General features: G+C 41.5%; 1 protein-coding gene across 1 annotated transcript in view; it reads left to right on the top strand.

The window, feature by feature from the left end:
* The window catches only part of lrrk1 (leucine-rich repeat kinase 1), a 138157-nt gene that overhangs the window by 44517 nt on the left and 68469 nt on the right, over positions 1 to 25171 (top strand). The window contains 20 exon segments of the mRNA XM_034196605.1: positions 578 to 714; positions 1645 to 1871; positions 2975 to 3102; positions 3382 to 3545; positions 4093 to 4230; positions 4779 to 4891; positions 5181 to 5251; positions 6275 to 6404; positions 7021 to 7133; positions 10533 to 10747; positions 11063 to 11227; positions 16586 to 16758; positions 16853 to 16976; positions 18193 to 18352; positions 19326 to 19504; positions 19603 to 19700; positions 21141 to 21312; positions 21397 to 21566; positions 22007 to 22146; positions 23933 to 24227. Coding sequence (XP_034052496.1) covers positions 578 to 714; positions 1645 to 1871; positions 2975 to 3102; positions 3382 to 3545; positions 4093 to 4230; positions 4779 to 4891; positions 5181 to 5251; positions 6275 to 6404; positions 7021 to 7133; positions 10533 to 10747; positions 11063 to 11227; positions 16586 to 16758; positions 16853 to 16976; positions 18193 to 18352; positions 19326 to 19504; positions 19603 to 19700; positions 21141 to 21312; positions 21397 to 21566; positions 22007 to 22146; positions 23933 to 24227 — 3112 coding nt within the window.

The raw sequence follows: 25171 nt of genomic DNA, 5'->3' as shown, positions 1-25171 counted from the left end.
TGACCAAACAATTTGAGGCCCACTGAGATAACTTAGACTAAGTTAACTATCTAAACACTCAGAGAGTCCTTTACCTCACTGAGCTATAGTTATCTGAGCCTCTCAGTCTGACAGGAGAGTGCTCTCCTCCACCTTGTTGTAGAAACAGCTCCTTATATCTGTTAACGCAGCTAGCTAACCAGAGGATAACAACAACAATCCTCGATGGCGGTGCGCACTATACCCTGGATATTGGGTTAGATTTGTCCCATCTCTAGTCCAATATGTCAGGGACTCTGGGCGGGGAGTTAGCAGAGCTGTGTGCTAGCTCTGGTATGTAAGGGAAGTCTTCTGACCAGTAAAAGTGCTGATGAGCCAATTGTTGGCTGATAGGGGAAGCCATGACAGTTTTAGAATGACCCAGCATGCACAATGACAGGAATCCAAAACTATAGCTGCACATGCTGAACAACTGCAAGAAAGTATACGTTTCTGTGTTGAAAACATTTAGGCCATGTAATTATTGAACAGTACAGTAACAGGTAGTGAACACTGGGACTTTGAACACATTAAGTGAGTTGTGTGTTTTGTGTTGCAGGTAATGAGGAGATATCTTGCTTCCTGCTGCAGAATGGGGCGGGGTTTTCCTCATACACCCTGATGGACCACCCAGCCTTCAGCAAACACCTCCTTAGACTCAAACTACAGGAAACCACAAACACAGAAGGAGACAAGGTCTGTATTCTGGAAACAAAGGTGGTAATAAGAATGTGTTTCGGAACCAACAAATGTGAGGCATTCAGAGGAGGGCTCATATTTAACAGCAGATTGTGTCAAACCTTAGGGAGCAGAATGTCTGCTCTGTTTGCAAACAACACACCAGCTTAGGCGTTACACATTTGGCAGACAATTTAGGAGGAGTTTTTTTGCTAAAAAGTAAAAAGTCTCAGTTTGACTTGCACTAGAGTTTTGATACGTCTGAGTGCCAGCTCATTGCGGTGCAGACCAATGGCTTGTGATGTCAGAGCAGTGATCAGGAATCCTATTAATACACAAGGCAATTCAATCCTAAACATTATCCAAAACATTCAAAGAACAATAAGGAATTTGTGTGTGTGTGCGTGCGTGTGTATGCGGAGGTGCGTGTGCAGAGTGGAACTACCTGCCCAGCTGGATAGATCGAGGGTACTGAGACAAGAGCACTTCCACTTACCCCAGTAAGTTCTGGTAGTAAGAGGGCAGGGAGTGTTAATATCGTTTTACAGAGAAATACTCAGAATAGCCATATAGAAGTTATCATTATATTATTGTGATGAGATCTCTGCTGCATATGGATCATGTCAATTAAAAACTCATAATGGGAATGAAAACAGTCATTTTAATTATAAAAGATAGTAAAATATTGAAATTATATTATATATTATATCATATTAAACCAATTGCAGTATTTACATACAAATACATTTTCTTTTGTGTTCAAAGGATCTTTAATAATTAAAAAAAGCCTTGACAATACTGCATGAAATTGAAAACTCTGAAAGAATAATATGATGAAAGTCTTAGTTCATTCACAAATGTTTACTTTTCAGCTAAGCTTTACAATGTATTACAATTAGGTTGATAAGATTTGAGTCACCCTGCTTACCCCCCCCATGCTGTGTGCAGGCTGTGTCTGTGTGCTGGAGCGGTCTGCAGCTGCCCTGGTTGGAGCTCGATTGGTTCATGGATGTCTCCTCACGTATCGCCCACCTAGATCTGTCCTCCAACAGCCTTGGGGCTTTGCCCTCCGTGGTGCCCTGGGGCCTCATCGGCCTGCAGACTCTAGATCTTTCCAGCAATCTTCTGAAGGAGCTGCCAGCTGCTGCCAGCTCCCAGCAGGTCCTCTGCTCCAGGTACACAGGCACCAGCTGTGACAAATACACACTGCCAGCTAGCAGCTATACGTCATTATCTTCTACTATACATACAAGTTATTATCTCATACATACAAAGTATTATCTCATACTCACAAGTTTATTTCATTTGTACAAGTTATTGAGGAGTCATAGCGAAGGGCCCTGTCCAGAGCCAAAAAAGCTGCTTTTCTGTCAGGTGAGGAAATGTACAGTATCACCAGAGCCAGACTGAAAGCTGGCATAAAAGAGCCAAAGCAGAGCGATCAAGAGAGACGGAAGGAACCTCATCACCAAAAATACCGAAGCTACAGGAAACGCCGTCAAGACTAACACTGGATTAACACTGGACTAGGTTGTTTATGTTTGACCACCAGATACCAAAGCAAATTCCTTGTATGTGTAAAGGTACCTGGCAATACACTTGATTCTTATTCTGATGCTGAACACAGGCTACAGAAGCAGGAGCACCCCCACCATATGCTCATTGCTCCTGATAAACCCAATGCCTCATGTTCTGTTTGTACATGTGCATAACCGTGTAGTGAATCAATCACTACATTCCTACATTCAGGAAATGCTTCCATTATACACTTCAGCACGTGCACTTCACTGTGCACAACTCCCTGCTCTCTATCGTGACTCCAAAATGGAATGAGCTGCCCATTGATATCATGACAGCAGAACATCTACACATCCACCATCGCAGAACATTTACAAATAGTTAGATGAATATCAATTTGTAATTTCTGTATGTAGCACTTTGAACAGTTTGGCTCTTTTGAAGCTGATGTACCTTCGGGACTCTTGCTTTTCTGAGTTTGTATTCTCATGGTTGTTTGCACTGACTTTAATACACTTTTAATAGAAAGGGCCAGCTTAATGTTATTTAATGCTTTCAGTCTTTAAATGTATTCTGTTACTGGGCTCCATGATTAAACTCCATGATCTGCTTTTTCTTAAGCTAAAAGGGCAAACAATTGATCAAAATGTCAGTGTTTCAGCTTTTCTCTTTTACAAAAGTAGGGCAAACACTGATTAAAGAGTGATTCCTAAATGAAGCTGGTTGTATCATAAACATCCTCCCTCTCTCCTGTGCTCAGGTTACAGCACATCAATCTCTCCCAGAACCAGCTCAGCAGTCTGCCGCCCGGACTCCTCCACCTGACCCACATCCAGAGAATTTCTGCTGCTAAGAACCAGCTCACAGACCTGTTTGACATTCCTTCCAGTATGTTCTAATCATTTCAAAAATAATTTTGTATTTGTGACCGATCATTTTTCAGTGGTCTCTTCATTTATTATAAAGCTGTAATAATCAACATGTTGGTAGTACATTTATGTAAACACATCATGTCAGATGAATGGAGTTTGCCATATATTTTCCATTATAGTGACTATTACCATTTCAATACTGATTCAAACTATTTCCAGTGGCAACAGCTGAAAGGCCTTTCAGTTTCAGGGTTGATTTTCATTTCGGCTGTGTTGTGTTTTTCTTCTGTGTCAGCCACTAACTGGATTGGTCTGCGTAAGCTGGAGGAGCTGGAGGTGTCTGATAATTGTCTCAGCAGCCTGCCCACAGCAGTCCTGCACTGTCTGAAGTCCCTGATCCTGCTCAATGTGTGCAGGAACAAACTGAGCAGCTTCCCGGAGCCCTGGGCCTGTCCTCTGGTGAGAAACTGGACTGCTGTCATCCACTTCCTGTTTACTATGTCTGCTGATTCTGATGCTGCAGTTTGGGGTTTTGCTGGAACTTAATGTATCAAAGTCAACTTTAATGCCAATCTTTCAGTTTGTGCGTACAGACAGAGAGATCGAAATAACGTTTCCAACAATCCCGAATACAATAATACAAAATGTATAAAATATGTATATCCTATATATACACAATCAACACACATTTAAACATATGCACACATTAAGATAAAAACACAACAACAATGTGTGGGGGGGGTGCAGCTCACCTGTTACACAGCAGTACCACCGATGGTCTGTGGGTGGGGGTGTTGGGTGTCGTTTCTCCTGAAGTCGACAACAATCTCCTTTGTTTTCTCCACATTGAGAAATAGATTGTTGTCTATGCACCACGTGGCCAGCTGGTTCACCTCCCTCCTGTAGTGGGTTTCGTTGTTGTTGCTGATGAGATGTATGATAAGTGAATGAAATGAATATCATCCAAAATAACCAAATGGATATTCTCCTATCACATCCTATGCAGAAGCAATGCAACGCTTCTTCCAATGTCATTGAGAATCTTCCAAACACCATCTCCATGTCCTGGAGGACGCAGCTGCAGGAGGTGGACTTCTCTGACAACAGCCTGAAGGAGTTGCCCTCATATCTCTTTGAACTGGAGGTGTGTATGTGGACCAAGAGTGCAGTTAGGGGTTAGAAATGATAGTTTCAACCAAAATTCATGAACGAATATGATAACAAAAGTATTAATACTGCTGCGTGTGATCGGATAAGTGTTCGTATTCCTGTCGTTCCGGTTGTCGTTTATACACCCTTATAAAGAACAGGAGGAGGAACACCGCAGTGGGCAGGCTGAGTGAAAGGGCTAATGCTGTTTCTGCTCATCCAGCACATCCATAACTTCTATTGTCTACTTGCCCAAAAATGGAGCAGAGCAGGGAAGTTTTTACTAAGTTTTAAAACACATGTAGAAAACAATAGTATTTCTGTGAGGCCCGCCGACCAACTACACAACCAGTCTATGATGTACGCATATATCTGTTAGACACCTTTTCTGGGAGCTGAAGCTGCTGCTTTTAACACTCTTTCAAGTTTGGCCTCATACTGACATAGGCTACATACTTCTGGCAGCTCATTTGGCTGGAGGAACAGCTGTACGCAGACATGAAAGTGTGAATGTGCAGTCACAGCATCTCCTCCTCCCATCAGGCTCTAGTGTCGTTGAGATTGTGTGGGAATCACATTGACACACTCCCTGCCCCCAGTAAGTGGAAGTGCTCTAGGCTCAGGACCCTGGATCTATCCAGGAACCAGCTGGGCAGGTAGGTCCACTCTGCACACACACACACACACACACACACACACACACACGGACGGACAGACGTTCCCATCTTACTGGAGCTCATAACGGTCCTGTGAGCCATCTGTCAGCATCAATATACGGATAATTCCTAAAGCTAGTGAGAAAACTCTTCCTAAATGTCTTGCTGATTAATCTTTTTTTGTAAGGGAGATTGGCACTTAAAAAAAGAAACATGCAGTATACTGGGTTGGAAGTTTTTATCTTCTACTGCTTTTGCCTTTTTACCAAATTTAAAATTGTCTATTTAGAACAGAGGAGGGGCCCAAATCCAGGAAGCTGGCCTTCCTGACAACCTGGAACAGGAGGGACCCAGAGCCAGGTACATCTGCTTCACATGCATTCAAAGCATTTGAGTCTGATCAAGTCCAATCATATTTGTGATCACACCATTACATTGTTTGAGCCATAGAGTGCCACAGTGATGCGTCCTAAAACCCGGAGGTAAACTCCTTCCGGTTCCTTCGACAAAAACCAATGCAAATCATAAATCTAATCGATAGATTTATGATTAGAAAATTATAAAAGTAGGGTAGACATGTGGATATTATCCGGCTGAACAAAACGTGATCTGTCTCATAAATGTGTGTCAACCACAGACCTTATTTCCAGCTATTTTCCAAAACCCTATGGAGAAATTGCATTGGTTTTTGTCGAAGGAACCAGAAGTGGTAAAATGCTAACTTACTTCCGGGTTTTAGGACGCGTCACTGTGGCACTCTATTATCCTGCTTCGCTATTTATAAGATCATGTGACCGCAACAATTATATACAGTACATTTCAATATTATAATTGTCCGGTACTTGCAATAGTTCCTCAAACTGAGAAAGTGTATAGAACATGATTTGTAGATTTCTTTATATTTGCCTTTTGTTTCACTGGTGTTTGATGTATGGAGAGTGAAAGGTGAGTCGAGTCTAAAAAGTCTGTGTAGCAGTTCAATATCAAATCATGAAACATGTTGTTTAACTCTAAAGCAACAATGACAAAAATGCCAAGAGATGGATCATGAGATAGAAACATGAAAAAAAAACACAACTGGCTCCCAGCCTCCGGGTGACACGCATTAATTGAACCATCTCTGACCCCATAGCTCAAACTAACCAGATCCTGGTGAATGATTCCATCCTGTGATGAGGTTTGGTTCAATACCAAATTGTTGTGCGACAGTATTTTGTTTTGTATCAGTGTTACATAATGTTTTACATCATTTCCCACTTATGTGTAATCTGCTGCTTACTTGTTATTTCCTTTGGAAATGTTGGCACAAAGCCAGTTTCAGTACAAGTTACAATGTTATAAAGTGTCTGTTGTGTTTGACCATGCATGGCTCTGTCTTGGCAGTGTGTTCCATAGAGTTTCCCATGATTCTGCGGGACTCACTGGAAGTGCTTTTCTTGAATGATAACCAGCTGGAGTGTGTTCCCCAGTCAGTGTGTGGTCTGCACAGCCTCACTGAGCTCTACCTCTCCAAGTGAGTCTGCCCATTGCACATGAGTTTAAATAGATTTAAAAAAACAATTGAATAAATTGAATTATAAACAGTAAATATATACAAATCAACAGAAAAGTTAATAATTTAAAATATACAGAATACGGTTTAATAGAACAATCTACTTCTTAAAATAAAAAACATAGGATACTCTAGACATAAGTATGCAAAGTAGTTGGAGTTTTCTAAACGTTTTTTTAGATCCCGATTTGGGACTAATAAAGTTGTATTATTTTACGTTATCTCATTTTATAATAAACTTGTTGGGTGTTAACACTGATGTCACCATAGGAAGTGAAATGAAATGTGAAACATGATCACTGCTTTTGGGTTCAGTCTCCGGGACCCCTGCTGGTCTGAGGCCAGTCCTCCTGCTCCAGCTGTTTGCAGGAGCCACAATGATTGAAGTTGGAAGTTATGAACCACAGCATCATTTGGCAACATTTCAATCTGACTGTTGTTGTTGTGGGCTTAACGGAAGTCTGTGATTTCTAAATAATCCAATTGACTTAAAGCAGGAATAATAACGCAACTGAAGTCATTTGGATGGTAGGTAGCTGTCATGTGAAGTATTGACCCATGTTTTTCCACTGAACAGTAATCCAAGAATCCGGGAGCTTCCTGCAGAGCTCAGTCAACTGTCCAACCTGTGGCAGCTGGACACGGAAGACCTCAACATTACTAATGTCCCCCAGGACGTCAGAAAAGAAGGTACTGTCCAACTGTCTTTAATGACACCCTCACTTGACTGTTGAATGTGCAGAAGGCTTGAAGGACTGGTGAAGCCCCACAGTGCATTCTGTTCCCCACCACTCACATTGGAAGCCAGGTAGAAAAGGACCTGTTCATGGCTGGGATGATAACAGCAAGCAAAACCTGTTTTAGATTTCACATGTCACCTTTGGTTTAAGATGAACCTTTCCTAAAAAAAAAATACAATTTACAGTCTCCGAATAAGGTTTTCCTTTCAGTAACCTACATAATTCAATAACGTATAACTAATGCCTGGCTTCACCTATGTCCAGAAAGTCGTTTTTATTACTATGAGGCAGAGGTGGGACCAAGTCATTGTTTTGCAAGTCCGAGTCAAGTCTCAAGTCTTTGCGCTCAAGTCCGAGTCAAGTCTCAAGTCATTGTTTTGCAAGTCCAAGTCAAGTCTCAAGTCAGGATGGGCAAGTTCAAGTCAAGTCCTAAACTTTGACAAAACGAGTCATAAACAAGTCATTATGTGTTTTTCACCAAATGTAATGACATCGATCAACAGAATAATACTTAATAATCAAATTGCTCTTTATTAGTCACATTAATAATTTAATAATCCATTTTCTCTCTGCTGGTAAAGTAACGTGTGTTTTTCTAATTTAAGAGGGATCAGTAAGGTAAGGCTACCGTGACGGTTTGATTCAGAAGGAGTTTAATGGATAAGATCCCTGATGTTGAGGTAACCAGAATGTTTATTTCCACTGTGTACAACATGTTATAAGGGACCCACAATCTATCTTTATGCAAGGGATAATGTGCAGCGAGGCGGTCTCTATGGGGAAAATAACACCTGCATCTAGATCCCTCTGCAGGTGGTACTTTAAGTATATATTGATGCTAATACTTTTGTACTTTTACTTGTAACATTTTGAATGCAGGACTTTTTATTGTACAGGGTTCCTGCAGGTTTCGCCAACTCAAATTTAAGACTTTTTAACACCTTTTTAAGACCACTTTGAATAGAATTTAAGACCTATTTCACGGCAATAAAGTGTGAAGGAAAATGTATATAAAGAAGAAATACGTCCCATAATCACTTACAAAGTAAATGTATTCATGTTCAACATAAGAACAATGACTGAACACAACAGCATAACAGTACAGAACTGTGTTAGCGTGTTAGACAAAAAGTGTGTATGTGTGTGCGCTTGAGTGTGTGTGTGTGTGTGTGTGTGTTAGGGCTGTGCAATTAATCATATTTTAATCGCAATTACGATTTTGGCCTGCCACAATTACGAAAACAACATAATCGGAAAAAACGATTATTTTGCTTTGCTAGGTTGTGACAGTGCACCACAACATATTTGATCTAATGATTTTTTTAGTAATGTATCATTTATTTAATTAATTTTTGTATTGGTTTTTCAGTTGAATTATACGTTCAGGGTAATCAACAGTTAAAAAGATACTGTTCAAATTATTATCTGTTTTAAAGTTCAATAAATGGATGTTTTCAAAGTCAATGAATAATCATATTTAATAATCGTGATATTAATTATTGACCAACATAATCTTGATTATTGCCATAATCGAGCAGCCCTAGTGTGTGTGTGTGTGTGTGTGTGTGTGTGTGTGTGTGTGTGTGTGTGTGTGTGTGTGTGTGTGTGTGTGTGTGTGTGTGTGTGTGTGTGTGTGTGTTGTGTGTGTGTGTGTGTGTGTGTGTGTGTGTGTGTGAGAGAGAGTGACAAGAGCTATATTCAGACTGAGCTCTGCTGCCTTGGCTACACTATTTCATCGTTGCTGTTGTATGATTGGTGTTTAGCTAAGGTATTTAGCGTCTACAGCACCTCCGCTTTTAGGGTTGACGTAGACCCAAACTTCGCCCGGAGGTCCCCCGGTGTTGTTGCGGGAGCTGCTGCACTAGCTAACGCTGCACTAGCTGCTGCTGCACTAGCTAACGCTACATTAGCTGCTGCTGCACTAGCTGCTGCTCCACTAGCACTCCACTAGCTAACGCTACATTAGCAAAACAAACACTAATTTATTTTGCAAAAGGTGCAGCGGGCTTCAAACACGTTCCCTCCACTGGTTTCAACCAAGCACGAAATTAGATGTTTTCCAACCAAATACGGTTGAACTTACACTTCCCCATATTTATTTGTAAGTAGATTCGAAGATAGGCTACATGAGCTGAAGCTTGGTTGCTAGGTTACTAGCTGGGTGTTCTCCAATAAGGGGCCGGGGGAAACAAAGTTAGTGATTACTGGTTCCATGTTGATTTAATTCAATACAAATTGTTGGGGGGAACTGAAAGGCTATTACCGTACTGGTTACTTTGCAGCCCGGACATTTCCCCCAAAACACATTTAGACGCTATCGCAACACAGAAGTACCTTTCAAATTCGATAATTTTTAAGACCTTCTGAATCATATTTAAGACCTTTTTAAGGCCTTAAATTCTGATTATCAAATTTAAGACTTTTTAAGACTTGTTAAGACCCCGCGGGAACCCTGATTGTAACTTTGTTTAATTGTCTGAACTTCTCCCACCTCTGACAATAAATCCTGAGTGTTTACCCTGCTCTGAAGGTTATTTTCATTTTACAAATCCTGCACTCAGCTTTGCTTTCTCCAATATCATTGAAAAGCAGCCAGATGCTGCTTCTTTTTTCGGTTTTCGCTCATTTCTTGACTTTTTCCGACGCGCTTGCATTTAAATCCGGCTCCCCGTCTCCCCGTCGCTCTGCACATGCTGTGCACCCACCCTTCTTTCACATAATGGTATGATCCTAGTGTGTCCTCGCATATGATTGGCCGCATGGTGGCCCAGCTAAATAAAGACCCGCCCCTGCCTGCAAGGATTCTCAGCAAGAGTAGGAGCGGCTGAAGATTCTGCTTTCCCCGACGGGAGTCTGCTCTTCTAACGGCAGCTCGCGATCGGCGTGTTGGAGACCTCTGAATTAAAGTAGCAAGTCACCTCAAGTCAGAAGGCTCAAGTCCAAGTCAAGTCCCGAGTCATTGGTGTTCAAGTCCAAGTCGAGTCGCAAGTCTTTTGTGATGTTGTCAAGTCGAGTCTCAAGTCATAAAATGTGTGACTCGAGTCTGACTCGAGTCCAAGTCATGTGACTCGAGTCCACACCTCTGCTATGAGGTCCATAGTGGATGCCAAGAGTAACCAAAGAGACAGCAGTCATACAAAGTAAAATTGTGAAAATGAAATGTGTTTCTGATCAGCAGTATAAAATGTGCTTCTTCAAATGTCTTACAAGTATCCAGAAATGAGATTTATGCACAGTACTTGAAAAATAAACGTTGTTTTAGTGCGTTGCAGTACCTAGTAGTCTATGGTTTCTTGGTAATTGGTAATTTCCAACATGCCGAAACCAAAGTGCTTCTCTGGTGTTTCAGGTCCTGCGTCTGTCCTGGCTTTCCTCCGGGCATACCTTCGGAAGGCTGCCCCTTGTAAACTGCTGAAGATGCTTGTGATTGGTCCACCGAGACAGGGGAAGACATCCCTTCTGGAGGCTTTACAGACCAGCGAGGCGGCCCCCTTCACCCCCGCAGAATGCAGCATCTCCATGTCCACCTGGGAGCTGGACAACCCCAATGGAGACAAGAGCAGTGTGAGGAAACACACAGTACATACATACAGACAGTCATTACACACATTCCAGAACACAACGATTCAAATCAAACAATTGTATCTGTTGCCCTAAATCATTTGTTTCTATTTGAGAAATGAAAAAGTTGTCTCTCTGTCTGTCTGTCTGTCTGTCTGTCTGTCTGTCTGTCTGTCTGTCTGTCTGTCTGTCTGTCTGTCTGTCTGTCTGTCTGTCTGTCTGTCTGTCTGTCTGTCTTTCTGTCTGAGACGGTGAGTTCATCATGAATTCACTCTCCAGCCCATTCTGCAGACTCAGTGTTTGTCTTGTGTCACACAGAGGGACTCTGTGGCGTTCAATGTGTGGGACATCGGGGGTCCAGCCAGCATGTCCACAGTGACCCAGTGTTTCTTCACTGACAAGGCCCTGTACGTAGTGATCTGGAACCTGGCTCTGGGAGAGGAGGCTGTGGCCAACCTGCAGACATGGCTGCTCAACATAGAGGTGAACTCTAGCTTTAACACACACACATACACACACATATGCCCCTTTTCCAACAAACCAGTTCCAGTTCTAGCTCCGTGCGTGTGCTCTTCTGGTTCCGAACCGGTTCTTCTTTTTAGCACCAGTTGTGTTTCCACTGCCCAGAGCCCGACTCGTGCTGCGTCATGACATCATCTTTTACGTCGCTGATTTTCTCCCCAACGGCGCTCACAACAACAACAATAGGGGACTGTGTCGGGTCGAAGATCGTGTTGCTATTAAACATACGAAGTCAGATTAAATGAAAGAACACCTTCTCCAACGTAATACTCTTTCCCAGAGTGCAGTGCTTCATTGTTTATGTGGTTCAGCGGCATTTACCGACAGCTGCAGTTCTGCTCGTCCACCGGAGTTTAGTCTACCGATAACTCACGCCAGAGTTTAGTCTACCGTTAACTCACGGCACAGTTTATTTAGTCTACCGTCAACTCACGGCAGAGTTTATTCTCCCGTTAACTCACGGCAGCGGCCGCTGGAAAGTATTCACTGTCTGACTGACACACAAGCAACTGATAAATATCCCCCATCCCCATAAGTGAATGAGTTGTGGAGTTTCTCTGGTTTACTGTAAAATGGGTGATGTTAGCATAGCAACCGAAGCTAAACTGACTATTTTGACCACTTGTTGCTATCCTATTGTGGCATAAGCCGTTTTCTACAGGGACATTTTACCGGCATATTTTTCATTATGATTCTACTTGTGATAGTCGGACATGACAACCTGTTCAGCCCATGTATTGATTCCATCCGATAGCTGCTATAATACAAAACAAAACGTCTGCCTGCTCTCCACAATGATCAATAACTGCAAACGGATGGTCAAAGTAAGGTAAACATAAACAGAATTACACTAAGCCTGGTTAGTGTTGCCTGACTTTATAAAGTGTGTTTTTTTATAAGTGTGTGGTTGTGTTCTAGTCACTTTGCTCAGCGCTACTGCTTGTTACAACTTTTATTTGCCGTACTCTCCATTAACTGTTATTGCTCAGGTTAATCTCGCCCCCTCCAACGTAAGCATGACGTATTGGTTCTTGGTTCTTACCCTGAAGCCGAGTGGGGTCAGCTATGAACCGGTTTTCGATGCTTAGAGCCGGCTCCGCTGCGGTGGAAACAGGAAGAACCAGAGCTTAATCAGGCTCTAGCCCGGAACCGGTTCGGTGAAAAAGGGGCAACATACATATTTGTAAACGATTATCCCTCATCAGGACGTGTATTGACCAGAGCCTATGTGTCAACCATCAAACACCTTCATCTTTTGATGTGGATATGCAATTATTCTTGTAGTCTATTAAAGCAAACCGGGAGGTGCAGGAATCTCTCCCAGAAACCGGAAATTAGTCAGCATTTTCCCACATCCTGTTACCTCGTCTGAAGTCAATGTTTTTTTTTAACATGTTTTTGTTAGATGCCAGGAAAAGGTCTGAGGTTAACAAAGAAGAGACAGCATTTAAATACCTCATTAAAAATGTGTCTTGTGAATGTCCAAAGCTTCTAGCTCACAAGTGGCAAAATGAGACGATGGACCCGGTCAGTAAACAATGTACGCCTGTGGGAAACACTCCCCCTCATCGGAACTATGATGCTAATAAGGTTAACGTCAATCGTTTAGGTTGTAATGCAACCTAAACGATTGACAAAGTAGTGACTGATGCAACCTAAACGATTGACAAAGTAGTGACTGTAGTTGCTGCATTCAAATATAAAAAACTGACAAGTCGAGGAAATCCCAGTTTCAGTGTTATCTGCTACCTGCCACTCGTCCACCAGCAGACTGACATCCATCCTTTATAGCAGGGGTGGGGAACCTTATTCCTCTCAAGGGCCATTTAAATTTTTTCAAGATCCTCCGAGGGCCGTACAAATTATTGACCTCTGCTTAAAAAAACTAAAATCACAGCCCATTCATTTCATTCTGGGCAAAGAAAAAGCAACCTCTGAATCCAGATATCTCACCATGACTCGCGCATGCATGCACGTGCACGGTGTGGCGTGACCACCCAAACAGAAAGATATGGACACAAGATGTGTGCAAATGTATTTAGTTTCCTATCCATGTGAACATGATTTAAGTGGGGGGGGGGACCTAACCTCCTCTAGGGGGGTCCGGGGGGCCTGCTCCCCCGGGAAGATTTATTTTTAAATATTGAAGTTAAAAGCATCAATCTGGTGCACTTTGAGAGCAACATTAGGAGATCTATGGATATATCTCTCAACACCCAGATGAAACAGAACTGGAAGCAGATTTATTTTTCTTTATGAATATTTGACTAATTCAAACTGTATTCTTCTTTATTAATAACAACTTTTTTTTACTGTCATATAGTATTTTATACCTGTTAAACCTATACATTATTCTCTTATTTTTTTTAACTATAATGATCATATAAAGATGTGCCTTTACCTCACTGGTTGTAGAAAAAGCTTCTTATATTCGTTAGCATAGCTAGCTAACCAGATGCTAATAACAACAAAGTTATTGACTGTATGATCAGTATGACAGATGAACAGATCGCCACTGGGCTTTCAACTAAAGACGCAGAAACTGCGGCATGTGTACGGCTCCTTATCGGTACTGCAATTTCTGAAGTGCTGGAGCGGCGTTCCGGTGCTCTCCGTCAGAACTGCACCCCTGTCAGACGAGACATACACCACGTGATGACACGTTAGGCTCGTGTTGTGTTCAAGGACCCTGACCTTGGCCAGGAAAAACAGGCACTCGCTTGTTTAATTTTTTTGCGGTCTAGATTTCTTACATTTTTTTCTTTTTTGCGTGTGTTTATAAATTACCTCGAGGGCCGTACCAAATTGTCTCGTGGGCCGCATACGGCCCGGAGGCCGGAGGTTCCCCACCCCTGCTTTATAGCTTTTAATTTAACAATATATCGACACCGATCATCAATCTCCAATGACATTTTATAATTGTTCGTCTGACTGACCATCGTAATTGTGCTCACAGCATTCTTCATTATTTTATGTGTTAGCCAAAACCCTCAGAATCTGTATTCCTGCCAGTTGAATGACAGAGAATGTTTTCACCCAAACAGGGCAAGGGCCATAACGTATTCGAAAAATACCCGGATGGGTTGTTCTCATCTATAAACTACTTCAAATTGGATTTCTAGTCTGTGCCTCTGGGTAGCCATGGTAAAGATGCGGGTAAAAACACCCAACAGAAACAGTATACCATGTACAGTAAGAAACGTAGAGTCACTGGTTCAAGTCCCCGACCAGACCTAAATATGGAGTTTGGACTGGTACTTGGAGAGGTCCCAGTTCACCTCCTGGGCCCTGCCGTGGTCGCCTTAAGCAAGGCACCGCACACCCAAATCGGGAAGCTAAGCCTCACACACATTCACACACCCCTTCCAGGGTTTCCGCTAGGATTTCTTCTTGCCGGTCAAGTGTCCGGAAATCATTTATTTTACCGGACAAATTAGAAACTTACCGGTCATGTTGCAATAATAATAATAATAATAATAATAATTGTGTAGCAGAGTTTCCGTTAGCAGGTAATTACCGGACTATGACCGGTAATATACGCTGATGTTTAAAACTCAATTAATGGGGCTCAGTTTTATATTGCTTCAGTTTATAATCGTAACAGATCGAAAAGTTCAGATTCATTTTTCAATAAATGATGCGCTTCTACAAACAACAAACAACATAATTATTACATTAAAACAAACTACTTAGCCTATAGTAAATGAAGGTTTACATTAACTTTGGATAATAACAGGGGAATATTAAACGGAGCGCTCTCTTTTCCTCCCCCTCTCCTGACAGCCCGTCTGTATCCGTCTCATGCAGCTCAGTAATGAGTGACCCGACAGTGAAGAATAAACATATTTATAACTAGTTTAGTTTGTTCCAGAGGTAGATAAAATAGCTAAGTGTGATGTTCTAACTTGAAGTGTGTGTTTTGCGCCGCTCACCGGTCCGTCACAGCGGGCGGAGCTGCAGGTGATCTGGTAGAGCTGCATGTCTCCGTCAGCAGCAGCTGATCTCTGATTTCTCTCCGGCGTCCTGTTATAATTCATGTCCATATCGATCAGATCCAGGTAGCATTAGCAGTGAAGCCATTTTGGGGAGCTTCTTTTGCCGCGCACAGAGAAAAGTCTCATGTATTTTGCGTCATCTGATCGGCTCTCCTGATCGGCCTTTATAGAGAGCACCGATCAAACTATTAAGAGTGAATATCGGCCGATAATGATCGGCGGCCGATCGATCGGAGCATCCCTTGTTATTACTGGACATTTTGACTGGCAGGTTTTGAATTTACCGTTTTTTTATACATTTTACCAGCTAAAAACCGGTAATTACCGGCTACCTTCATATGAAGTCTTCAAAGTAACTGTAAGAGAATATTTTAATCTGATCTGTTTATAGAGCTTCTTATTATTTCTTAGAATCTGTGATACTGCAAACATCTGCTTGTAGTCAGTCATAGACTCCTCTGTAAGTTGAGGTCACAGGTCAAACGCTTCTCCTATATCCGTGGGGGAGGGTTGAGACCTAACTGCATCTCTTTGAGACAAGGAGATTATTGTCTCCCATTCATAGCTAATTAGGTAAACGCGGGTTTCTGTGACCCCGCCTCTCCTCGTGTTGGTTAGATGTTTTGTGTCTTTTGGGGCAGAGATCACGATGGTGAAGCACGAGACAGTGTGAAACTAAGTGATCTCCCCGGCCGTATTTGTCTGTACTTGCTCCAATAAACTCTCAGTGCTTTGGCTAACGACGGTTCCAGACTCCTTCATTCTACCTCAACATTGCAACAACAGAAGTTTAACTTCACAGTAACCAAGCAACCTAAATTCATTTGTAATTTGTCTGTCCAATGACCTTGCTCCCTTTCATGTCATGTGATACCTTGCGTGACGAGCGAACCGTTTAATCAACCTGTACTGTAGCTAGCAGCAGCAAGTTTGGCAGCATTATAAAAAATGTAATAGCTTGCATTTATAATGTACAGCAAACCAAAGCACAAGAGTGGCGCTCAAAAGAGAAAGGACAAGAGAGAGTGTATGTCCGTGCGTGTGTGAGCGCATCAGTGTGCGCTTACGTTTGGGGGGGGGGGCCCAAAACAATATTTGCACCGGGGCCAATCACAACCTTGTTACGCCACTGCCCCTTACATTTACCTTCAACAGTGATTGGACATCAACATAAAATATAACACATCCATAAACCTACACTTAAGCAAAGGAGTATATATTTTCTTAGAAGAAAAGGCCACTTCCAATAGTTTGAAATGTCATTTTGTGTTTTATTTTATACATTTTCATAAACGTGCAGCTTACTGTGTGTTGTGGCCTTTAGGCGAGAGCACCCAACTCTGCGGTGGTGGTGGTGGGAACACATCTGGATCTCATCGACACCAAGTTTCGCACCGAGAGACTGGCCACTCTAAGAGCTTACATTCTGGCTCTATGCCGATCCCCGTCAGGGGCCCGAGCTTCCGGATACCCCGACATCACCTGGAAACACCTGCAGTATGTCCCTAATGCTGCATCATCAGTATATTAGCCTGAAAGAGCACCTGTCTGCACAGTGTTTTCAGTGTGTGTTGTGTGTGTGTGAGCTCAGTGAGGTGTCCTGTAGGACTCGGGAGGGCTTGGAGGCTTTGAAGAAGCTGCTCTTCCAGGTGTCTCGCTCCATGAGGGACAGCAGCAGCAGCTCGGCCTGTGGCAGCAGACTGCTGGGCAGACTGGTGAGTGAGGCCATGTGACTGATGATGCTCCACACGTTGTGTCTGTGTGTCCTCTGTTTTGGTTAAGTTGAACCAAGATAAAGCCAGAAATAATCTTAATAAGGAACGACAGAAGGCAGTCAAAGATGATATTTCGAGAGGGATTCCAAAACCAAGTCAGTAACTCAATGTTTTATAGGGAGCTGTATCATACCCTTTACGGGAATTCAAGAGAAGAGTCCATTAGTTATTGGACAAGCTTGTTGACATTATTGACATAAAAAAACTGAATATTCCTGAACAGGACGCATGGCTGCTATGAGATCCACCACTGTAAAGATTTTGAATTTCAAGATCACTCTCTTCAGATCTTGGTAACATGTCTTCCTTTTGTTGTGTTAGCAGGCCGAGTTAATTACTGGCTGTTAATCAGACCTACTAAGTTTACTGCCAGGCTTTATTTTAAAAAATCGGTTCACGGTTTAAACTGGGTTTTATGATTCTCTTGTAACGATGTGACATTATTTATTCCGACCCAGCAGCCAGTGGACGTCACTAGGTCCTCTGCTTATTTCTAGTTCTTTCTCTTCCCCATTTGACCAACTATCCAGTGGCAATTACTAGGTCATCATCAATTCTTTGTTCTGCTGTCACCTTTCTTCTGCCTCTTCAGTTGAAGTTTTTCAGAGTGTGCTTCCAGGGGGATTTCCCTAGATAACGCTTTTCTCAGAGGTATCTCTAAGCACTGTGTCTCATCCAAGGCTAGGAATTCTCCAATAGTGATCCCAGAGCAGTTCCTGCCGCTGAGTTTACAGTATTTCCATGCTTATAATACGTTTGCGGCTTACATCATCATTAAGAAGTATGTAATTCATACGAATTACAAGTACACAACGATTCCATGTAACCATGAACATTTTCCTTTTGAGAGGGTCGTCTTTTTTGGATTAAAGAGCTAAAGACGATCCCAGTCCAGGAGTTGGAATGGTATCCAACATGTCAGCCATCTCTCCCTCACTTTAGTTTGAAATGTGAAATTCTTAGGTGTTCTTGAACTAGTGGGTCATTTCAAATATCCAACTGGAAATAGTATAAGGATTTATTTTTCTCATTTGTAGTTCTTATGGTTAGTTTCAGGAACTATCTTGTGAAGAAGACTCAAAACTACCAGGCAGACAACACCTTTATTCTGTTATTCTAAAACACCAACAGATTTTACTATGGTCTCCTCCACCAGATCCCCAGGAGCTACCTGACCCTTCAGGATGCAGTGCTAGCAGAGAAGCAGCGGCGGGATGCTGAAGGAGAGGTCCAATACATCACTGAGGCCCAGCTGGAGCACATCCTCAAACAGAACCCAGAAAGGGACATCAGAGACTATGAGGACCGTCAGACTGGTACTGTGTTTTGTTAGCAAACACATAGATGTGAAAATGTTCAGCTTGAGAAGTTTTTTGTTTGTACAGTAACCGTGAAAGATTTGTTCTTCTGATTAACTCTGAAAGTGCCAACTTTGGAAACATGGTTACACATGCTACACCAGCTAACAGAGGTAGATGACTCCTGAATGCTCCTGTAGCTGATATTAGCAAGCCAGTCAAGACCATTCACCATTTACAAAAGACAACTTTAGTATTACCTTTATTAGGGCTGCACAATATCAGGAAGACATGTTATAAATAACATTATTGAATATTGCAATAATGATATCACTTGCAAATACTTAAACATACCATGTTAACATTGTTCTGCTTTGGGTTTACTGCCAATATAGAAGACAGTCATAAGCCTATGCCGAAACAGAAAAAAATGTAAGGCATTATTTCCATTGCAACATGATTTCTTTCGTTATTATTTTTATGATCACTTGCCCCCCTTTACAACATGTTCTGGTTCTTTAAACAAAAACATACCTGGATTATTGAAATGGATATTTATTCAACTTTCTACACACAGCGACAGCGGTAAAGCCATTCTTCTTACTCGCCAAGTAAAGATATCTTCAATACTATTGTATCGTATATGAGTTCATATAAGGCGTTGTGCTGCCGGAGGGCACTGGAACAACACTACAGGACTTTATTTTGCAATTCGAGCAAGGGGCCAGTCACATTACGCATTTTATTTTCTCGTGCTTTGGTCCACTGTTGTCAATGTTCATGCGCCTATTGTTCAGATCTCAACCAGAGCCCAGAGCTGGTTACAAACAAGCTGTTACACAGAGTTTGGGTGTTTGTTTGCACATTTGGATACAACAGGAAGCTGACTGACCTATGTGTTGTATATGTATATTAACATTATGCCCTCCACCACACCATTCACAAGGCAACACCATGCAAACGGCTCTCCTTCTTTATACACTATATCCAGCCATCAGCTTCTTGATAGAGACAGGGGCCCTGCTGCACTTCCCGGACACCAGCCACGGCCTGTGCACCCTCTACTTCCTGTGTCCTGTGTGGCTGTCAGAATGCCTGGAGAGGATCATGCACCTCAAGTCCTCTCGCTCTGTAGCCAGGAATGGAGTGATCAGAACTGAAGACCTTAGGGTGAGAATTAGTACTGGTAAACTGGTAAATACTGGAATTTGAGAGTGTTAATGATTATATGACTTTCTATGGTGATATCTCTGATGATGTCTATGCAGATGCTGTTGGTAGGAACAGGTTTCACCGAGCAGACAGAGGAACAGTATTTCCAGTTTCTGGCCAAGTTTGAGATTGCTCTTCCTGTGGCCAACAACAGGTAAAACATTTAGTTTTTACGAAAATGTCATGCTCATTTGATATATTCTGAAATGTTTTCTCCGGAAGCAGGCCCTTTCATAGTAGAATGCCAATGTTGGAAGAAGTACTATCCTAGGTTGTTTTTTTTTGCTGGAAAGCCTGTCCCAGTTTCTCCAGCACACAATTCTATACATCAAACATGCATATCTGGTAATCATGCAGAACTTCCTCAGAGCCACTTAACCTAGGAAAAGTCTCTGTGTAACGCATAAGAAAGAATCATGGTGAAGGTGTCAATCAATCAAATGCAATGTGTACAAAAACACCAATTTGACCTTTGTCTCAGGGACTTAATAGTCTCTGTCCTTGGACCCTCACATCGGACGAGGAAAAACTCCCAAAGAAACCCCCCAGTTAATGGGGGAAAGAACATTAGAAACCTCGCAGAGAGCAACAGAGGAGGATCCCTCTCCCAGGACGAACAGACGTGCAATACATGTTGTGTGTAAATTAAAGATATAATAGATTTACAAGATAGGTAGTCAAAATGCTTGAAAAGACAGTTTCTATATAGAAGAAAAAGATAAAGATGGATACAATTGGATCTTCCAGGTGCCGCCACAACGACTCAGGATCCAGACGTAACCTTTAATACTGGCAACATCCGGGGATTGTGTTAGTAACATGCATTTTTGTGAGATGAGGGCAAAGAGATAGGGAGGGTATACAGTCAAGTCCTGGTTGAGGATATTTACCTAACTCTGATAGGCCGTAGCGTTAATCCAGTCAGTTATAAGGAATGAACTGATCTCGGTATTTTTCAGTCTGGTCAGTGATAACACTTTGGTCAAGAATATATTTTTGCACACTTCTGCACACATGTCTGCACAGCCCTCCACTTTAAAATATAATACACTGTAGTTTGTCATATATTGGCAAATATTCATTGTCCTAAGTTTAGTTGCTTTTTAGGTTCTTTTGTATATTTAAATAAACATTTGGTGTAAATACTTGTCTTTAACACCCCTTAGCTGCTATATCTTCAAAACTGTTACAGGATGTGTATTTTGAAATAATAATTTGTTTTTTTTAGTTGGCTCTTTTCTCGCTGTAACAAATGTAAATGTATCCTCTGTGGGATGAATAAAGGTATTCTGATTCTGATTATTTATTTAAAATGATAAATAGTTTCTTAAAATAGTTTCTTTTTTATCATCATTGTTTTTTTTTAAGCTACTCTTACAACTTATTTTCTTAGATTGTTTATGTTTGCACCACCATACATACACAAAAGCAAATTCCTTGTATGTGTCAACGTACCCAGCAATAAACTGGATTCTGATTCTGATGTATTAAGATGTTGAGCCATACACAGCCTGGCACTACTAGCAGCAAGCATATCTAACGTTTATTCACATTTTTAAATGAATTCTTCTTTTCCCCTTTTCTCTTGGTGAAGCTTTCTGCTGCCCCACTTACTTCCCCCCAAGCCAGCTATGGACATCCACGGCCTTCGCCAGCAGACCCACAACACCGTGCAACGCCTCGTCAGGATGAGCTTTGTTCCTGCTGGATTTTGGGAGCGCTTTATAGCCAGGATGCTCATTAGCCTCACAGAGATGGACCTGCAGGTACTGAAAGCAGCTGATCATCATTACTCACCTTTTGTACTTACACTCCTCTTACAATCATGGCCTGATGCTGTGTTGTGACAGTCTTTTGAGCCCAAAGGAAACACCAGGAGCCAGTGCAGCAGGAACTCTGTGATCTACAGTTTTGCTGGAACCCAGCAGAGGAACCGGTGCAGCACCTTCAGAGTCAAACGCAGCCAGACCATATACTGGAAGGAGGGGCTGCTGGTCACTTTTGAAGGAGGCTACCTAAGGTCAGAGCGGGGGATACAATGACGCAGGCAGGAATTAAATGAGGGAAATGCTTTATTGATGTAATGAAGTGTGTGGGGCTTCAGTTGGATGATCAGTGTCTTGCCCAAGGACACGTCAACATGTGCAGGAGCTGGGGATCGAACCACCTGATTGGACGACAAACTCCTACCTCCTGAGCCACAGATCCCCCATAGTGTTCTTATCACATATATATCACAGGTTTCTTAGTGCTATAATTAGTTCTAAGCCTAATGTACAAGATAACATACTTAAACATTAAGACAAAACATGCTCTGAAAATCTAAAATTAATTCAATGAAAACAGGGAGACAGAAAATGTTATGTTGAACAGCTCCTGTTTAAATGGTGAATGGTGAGGTAGTGAAAGCAGATATAGCTCAGTATAATGAGACGGCGGCGTGCATTTGTGTTTCTGCAGTGTGGAGTCATCAGATGTCAACTGGAAGAGGAAGAAGAGTGGAGGGATAAAGATCATCTGCCATTCAGAGAGCAGAGACTTCTCTGCCATGGCTTTCATCACGGACAACGTGAACTCTCTGATCGATCAGTGGTTCCCCGGTCAGTGCCCTGAACACTTGATTTAATATCATTTTATTATGTTTTTGACTATTCAACTGTTTATCTTGCCATTTGTCTGGTTGACATGTTTGTCAAGGTTTGCAGAAGAGCATATGTATTCAGCATATGATCCAAAAGGTCTTCTATGGGCTTATATATATTATATATATTATATATATATATATATTATAGATGCGCAGCTCCTCTGTCTTGGAATAGTCTGCAAATTAAATGGAAACTGAACAATCTGGTGCCACTAAATGTTTTTAAAGCTCGGTTGGATGCTAGTCAATCGGAAGCTATTGGTACCTGTTTATGTGGATAATTATGTAAATGATGATGTATGATGTCCTTTTGTTGTTCTATTTATGTTTTTATGTTTCATGTGGAACTACTTGAGCAGGTCTCCCTTGAAAAAGAGATCAATGATCTCAATGGGATTCATCTGTATAAATAAAGGTTTGAAATTAAATGAAAATATATGCCTTAATAATATTTGTGTGAACATACAAATGATTTGTGTGTAAATGTGTGATTTGTAAATGTAAAACACCTAACACAAATGCATTCAAAAGATTTGCAAACTCACAAAAAAAACGGATCTGCAAATATGCAAAATGTTTTCACAAATCAAAAAAAGATCTGTGAATACTATAATTACAAAGCACTTCACATCTTATTAGTCCGCCTAGTTTTACCTTACCAGTGTAGTGGTAATCAGTAGAAAAGCACCTACCTACCTACCTACCTAATTATAGTATTCACACATCTTTTTTTTATTTGTGAAAACATTTTGCGTATTGGCAGATCCGTTTTACATTTGCAATTTTTTTTTGTGCATTTGCAAATCGTTTGAATGCATTTGTGGAAGGTGTTTCACATTTACAAATCACACATTTACACACAAATCATGTTTTGTGTTCACACAAATATTATTGAGACATATACAGTATAAGCCCACTATAACATTATGATGATGGTGATAAAGAATGCACCTAACGTACCGCTGTTCATTATAGTAATACAAAAACGGCATGTGGTGACTATTGCCACTCAATATCACCTGGGATCAACTAAACTGGGTTAACTAATTGGACGCGTGCAATCTCCATGTACGACGGAGTTTTGCTTTCAATATCTTTTATTTTAAAAGAAAAACAGCATGTTCACAGACACGGTCAAAGAACTCTTGCTCTCCCAGTCACAATCAATACACCTGTGCCAGGAGACCAGTTATATGCTTTTGCTCCATTACGCCATCTAGTGTTCAAATAACAAAACATATAAGGCAAGGCAAGGCAAGTTTATTTATAGAGCACCTTTCAACACAAGGCAATTCAAAGTGCTTTACAAAAAACGAAAGACATTAAGAAAATGGCATTTAAAATCAGTCATTTAAAAGAAAAGATATAAACCATTCTAATGGTTGCAACACGGCGCATTAAACAAACCATTCAAAAGGAGTATTCAAAACCCTTGGATAAAGAAAAAACTCTCCCAAAAAAACTTCAACAAGCTAAAGTTGAAGTATCCTGAGGAAGGGAAACTGAGGAAGGACTCCGAGAGGTTGGCTGTGTAGAATACTCTACTTAATAATAAGCCTACACTCTGTGCAATCTATATGACACAGTTTAATTTTTAAAGGCCACTATCACAAATATGTTGCCTATTGAATCCCTTTGATAAATGACAGTGTCTGTTCTGCTGCCCTCAGACATGTTACACATGTATGTCCAATAAACACAGATCTTGTACATTTCTTTTATTTCTGTGTCCTCTCTTGTAGCTCTGACCGCCAGTGAGAGTGACGGGAGTCTCCTCATGGAGCAGTACTCTCCCTGTCCCCTCTGTGCCTCACTGGGCCCGCAGAAGCAAGCCAAGCTTGTAGGTCAGGTGGGAGAAGAGGGAGCAGGGGGGGGGGCTGATGGCGCAGGAGGGGCAGGGCTTCATTACTTCAACATGGAGGACTGCGTTCTGGCTGCAGTGGAGAAGGAGCACATCCTCTGTCCTCAGCACCCTGAGCAGCCAGTCAGCCTGCAGGAACTGGTCCCAGAACTCTTCATGACTGACTTCCCTTCACGGTAACCAAACCATTGCACTTAACATACTGATATGGGTTGGCCTCTGGACATTAGAAACATGTTTCCAGCATGCTTCTCAGTCTGTTTTTCTGTTGATGCGGCTGTATACCCTGACTGAGGAAAGGCTCATACTATCATATCATACACACTATTATTTCATACTATATATACAAAACAGCGACACAGAGCCTTTTGGGACTTCAAGGGCTATCACCTATGAAAGAAAGTGAAGCAGTATTGTGGCTGATAATCTCAGTCCACTGTTGGTGTAGAACAAAGTACTTTAGTGTAGGAAGTTATTATTGTATACAATTTGTCTGCCGGAAATACAATACGTCCTCCATTGACTCCCTGCAGAAGCTGCTCAGATATTAGAACGAGCAGGAAAGCGTTTAGCTCTGTGTGCCGGCAGCTTCTCATAGATATCTCAGTTTAAAGGTCCAGTTAGTGGGGTTTATTGTAGGGCTGCATCGATTGCAAATTTCTCAGCCAATACCTATGTTTACAATAACAATTTAGCCAGTGACATTGTTGTTAATTATTCTTTTTTGTGTGGGAACAAATAAATCTTTGTTATAAGAATATAAGAACTGTATTCAAGCCCTTTATCATACTAACTTTGAATTATATACATTTCCTAAAAATTACAATTAGCCACATTACAATTTTTTTTTTAATTGAATAGTCACAGTGTTAAAAGGGGAAGACAGAGGAGATGACATGCATAAATGGTTCCTGGCCGGATTTGAACCTGAGTCCTCTACACGGGAACCTATGACAACATCTGAAGTGCAGACAGTCAGTTTCACTTTCTCATTGTCTGTCATAATTTATTATAACCTGTATTTTTTAAGATAATAAGACATATCATTCAATCAATTCAATTGTTAAGTAATAAATAAACAGAACTCGCTTTAAAGAGTTATTTCCTGTCAACACCCACG

Source organism: Gymnodraco acuticeps, unplaced genomic scaffold, assembly GCF_902827175.1.
Source record: "Gymnodraco acuticeps unplaced genomic scaffold, fGymAcu1.1, whole genome shotgun sequence".
Taxonomy (NCBI): domain Eukaryota; kingdom Metazoa; phylum Chordata; class Actinopteri; order Perciformes; family Bathydraconidae; genus Gymnodraco; species Gymnodraco acuticeps.
The sequence above is the reverse complement of the archived record's forward strand: the minus strand, read 5'-3'. Positions and strand labels throughout refer to the sequence as shown.